The 3645-nt window shown below is 36.2% G+C and overlaps 1 protein-coding gene across 1 annotated transcript in view; it reads right to left on the reverse strand.

Moving 5' to 3' along the window:
- fig4a (FIG4 phosphoinositide 5-phosphatase a) overlaps positions 1 to 3645 on the reverse strand; it is an 83280-nt gene that overhangs the window by 59935 nt on the left and 19700 nt on the right. The window contains exon 9 of the mRNA XM_016240279.1: positions 635 to 848. Coding sequence (XP_016095765.1) covers positions 635 to 848 — 214 coding nt within the window. The remainder of the gene's footprint in view (positions 1 to 634; positions 849 to 3645) is intronic.

Genomic DNA, 3645 nt, shown 5'->3' on the forward strand with positions numbered 1-3645 from the left:
TATTTTGCAGAAGGGTACAAAATAAAAAACAATTACAAATAATAATAAAAAAAGAATAAAAAATAAAATAAAATAAAATAAAGAAAAGAACACATATTCAGACATGGGGTATGATTTCAGTGCTGAAAATCAAAATAAAATGTATATAAAATAAAACAATAAAAAATAATGAAAATTTTTAATTTAAAAATTAGGTTTAGATTCTCTACATTTTGTATATTTTTAAAGACTCTGATGGCTGTGTTCGTACACTTTCGGTACTAAATGAAGAACTTACTTTAAATTTCTAAAAATAAATAAATCGGTCCCCAAAACTTAATAAAACAATAAAATAACATAAAATGAAATAAAATAAATTTTAACTATATTTTGCATGGTATAAAATAAAATGACAGTAATAAAAACATGAATGGAATTAAATTAAATTAAAATTTTAAATTGATATTCACTAGACTTCAAACTATATTTAAGCTTTTGGACAGCCTAGTGACTTTACATAACTGACTCGACTAGATTAATTGTTAAATGATGAGCAGCTGAAACGTGTGGGTCTGCAGTTTTGAAGTATTTTCAATACAGAGAGCTTAGTGAGGCTTTAATGGCTGACAGCTTTAGAGCAAATGAACAACGTTACAGAATCCCACCTGAACACACAGAGATAAATCCAGAAGAGAAACAGCTCGTGTTGGACGGGTGTGACACACGGCATACAGTAGAGCTCGTGGTCCGTCCGTCTCGAGCACGTACCTCACAGTTCGCTCCTCGCTTGAGGAACCGCGTGCCGGCGAAGCGGCTGGAGCGGCGGGCGATGAGCGTGACGTGCACCGGCCGACCGTAGATCAACAACTCTTTAATAACTCCGTTAAAGAACAACAGCACAAAACATCTGACATCAACACACTGCACATCTGAAGAAGAGTTCATACAAATAGGCCTGTCGCAATAATCAATATATCGACTTATCACGCAATATATGAACATGACCTCAATTATTATTATATTTACTTAAAAATGAATGTCACCGTGTTTTTTGCATTCCACTTGCGCCCGTGTCTTTTGCAGCTTCTCGTACAAAACGTGGCGTAGTCGGTGCTAGTTCAAATTTAATAAATGCTTCTACAAACAAAGTTTCATCTGCAGATATGGTCTTGTTTAGGGATTTTTGTGCATACGGAGTAGTGATTGTGTTTTCAGCAATAGTGTGCACGCTTAATTTACAGAGAAAGAAGGTCTGGGAAAAATCTCCATACAAGTTCTTTCTGCATTTTTCTACTTGTTACTTTGCACTTTTTGTTAGAAAATGTTTATTTACTATTTATTTAGGTATCTAATATTTTGATACTTCATTTCCGTGATCTAAATATTCTTAAAAATTCAAAGTTTGTTGTCATTTGGAAGTGTGTAGGCCTTTATTCTTGATATATTTATGGTAGGAAATGTACAAAATATCTAAATCTTTGCTTAATATCCTAATGATTTTTGGCATAAAAGAGAAATGTATAATTGTGACCCATACAATGTATTGTTGGCTATTGCTACAAATATCCCCCAGCGACTTAACACTGCTTTTGTGCTGCAGGGTCACATTTTGCTCCTATGAATGCATTAGGCGATTAAATCCTTCAGAACTCAATGGCAGCGTCTCCATCGGTCTGCTTTAATGCTGTGAACTCGTTCACTTCTCCTTCAGGATCCTCACAGGGAGAAACCACAAGCAATCAACAGCGCCAGACTCTCTCCGGTTGATATTCTCGCTCTCTTTGTGTTTCTTTAGCTCGCTTTTTGTTCAGTTTTGACCCTCCTGAACCTTCTGCTGGGAAAAACAGCTCATATCAAGCTGCTTACTAGAACACAGTTTGTTACAGGCTCACGGTGATCTCGTGGGTCAAAACCAGGTTCACTAGCAGGTAGTTCAGCTGATGAACCCTCTAACCCAACCAGCTAGAAGCCACGCGATACTATCAGAAGTGGGTTTTAGCTGCATTTTGCAGGATAAAATAAAATAATAGGTTTTAAATATGTATTAATAATTGTAAAAACAAATAATCTATGCATTTTATTTAAAATAGTGATTAATGTATTTAGCTAAGGGTGCAAAACAAACAAAAAAAATTATGAAAAATAAAATAAGTAGATTTATTTTTGTATTTTGCAGAAGGGTAAATAAAAAAAATACAAAATAAAGATAATAAAATTGCTGGTTTTAACTGTATTTTTCAGTAGGTTACAGATTAAAACAAAAATAAATGTTTAAATAAAATAAGCCATTTTTGTAAAACTGTATTTTACAGAAGAGTACATAAACATATTATTTAGGAGAAGGGCACTAAATAATTTTATAAAATAAAATAAAATAAAACTATTTTGCAGAAGGGTACAAAACAAAATAAAATTTTTTTTAAAAATCGGTTTAAATAGCATTTTGCAGAAGGTTACATAAAAAATTAGAAAGAAAGAAAAAAGTAGGTTTTAGCTGTATTTTTGCAGCATATGTGGAAAGCAACTGTAAAACTAGATCCCACCCAGGAAAACTCGAGAATGCTGACTTCACTGTGCGTGAATATTGCTGTTACATTCAGTTCATGGATGCTGTTTCTATTGTTGTATCTCACACACACACACACACACACACACACACACACTGCTTTAATGCTGTGAACTCGTTCACTTCTCCTTCAGGATCCTCACAGGGAGAAACCACAAGCAATCAACAGCGCCAGACTCTCTCCGGTTGATATTCTCGCTCTCTTTGTGTTTCTTTAGCTCGCTTTTTGTTCAGTTTTGACCCTCCTGAACCTTCTGCTGGGAAAAACAGCTCATATCAAGCTGCTTACTAGAACACAGTTTGTTACAGGCTCACGGTGATCTCGCGGGTCAAAACCAGGTTCACTAGCAGGTAGTTCAGCTGATGAACCCTCTAACCCAACCAGCTAGAAGCCACGCGATACTATCAGAAGTGGGTTTTAGCTGCATTTTTGCAGCATATGTGGAAAGCAACTGTAAAACTAGATCCCTCCCAGGAAAACTCGAGAATGCTGACTTCACTGTGCGTGAATATTGCTGTTACATTCAGTTCATGGATGCTGTTTCTATTGTTGTATCTCACACACACACACTCACACTCCCACTCACACTCACACTCACACACACACACACACAGGCCTGAAGCACAGCTCAATAATGGCTCTCTGTAGCTGGGAAATAATTGATGGCTGATGTTTCTCTCTTCAGGGTTTGTTCTGTGTTTTAGCAGAGAGTCGAGCCGAATAAATCCACACTCATTAATCGGTCTTATTGTTATTTTTAACCAAGTCAAAGCTGTTTTAATGTAATTGTAGAAACGTCCCGGTTTTGCTGTCAGATCTTGACTGGTTTTTCTCAAGTAAGCGTCAGAATAACGTCAGTAATATCTCCAGATGAACTCTTACTGCACTGAAGCAGCTCAGCTTTACTTGATTCTCCATCAATCATGTTTTAGAGTCTCAAATCTGATCCTCAGGATCTTTTGAGGAGCGTTTGTTTCCAGAAGCTTTACTTTCACTGTTCCTCAGCGGAGGAATGATCTTCACAAGCCTCCAGAACATCTCACATCTTCTGAGGAGCCTTTATTTCTTCAGCTCTCAATCACTGCATTATATGTTTGGA

This window comes from Sinocyclocheilus grahami, unplaced genomic scaffold, assembly GCF_001515645.1.
Source record: "Sinocyclocheilus grahami isolate Dianchi unplaced genomic scaffold, SAMN03320097.WGS_v1.1 scaffold587.1, whole genome shotgun sequence".
Taxonomy (NCBI): Eukaryota; Metazoa; Chordata; class Actinopteri; order Cypriniformes; family Cyprinidae; genus Sinocyclocheilus; species Sinocyclocheilus grahami.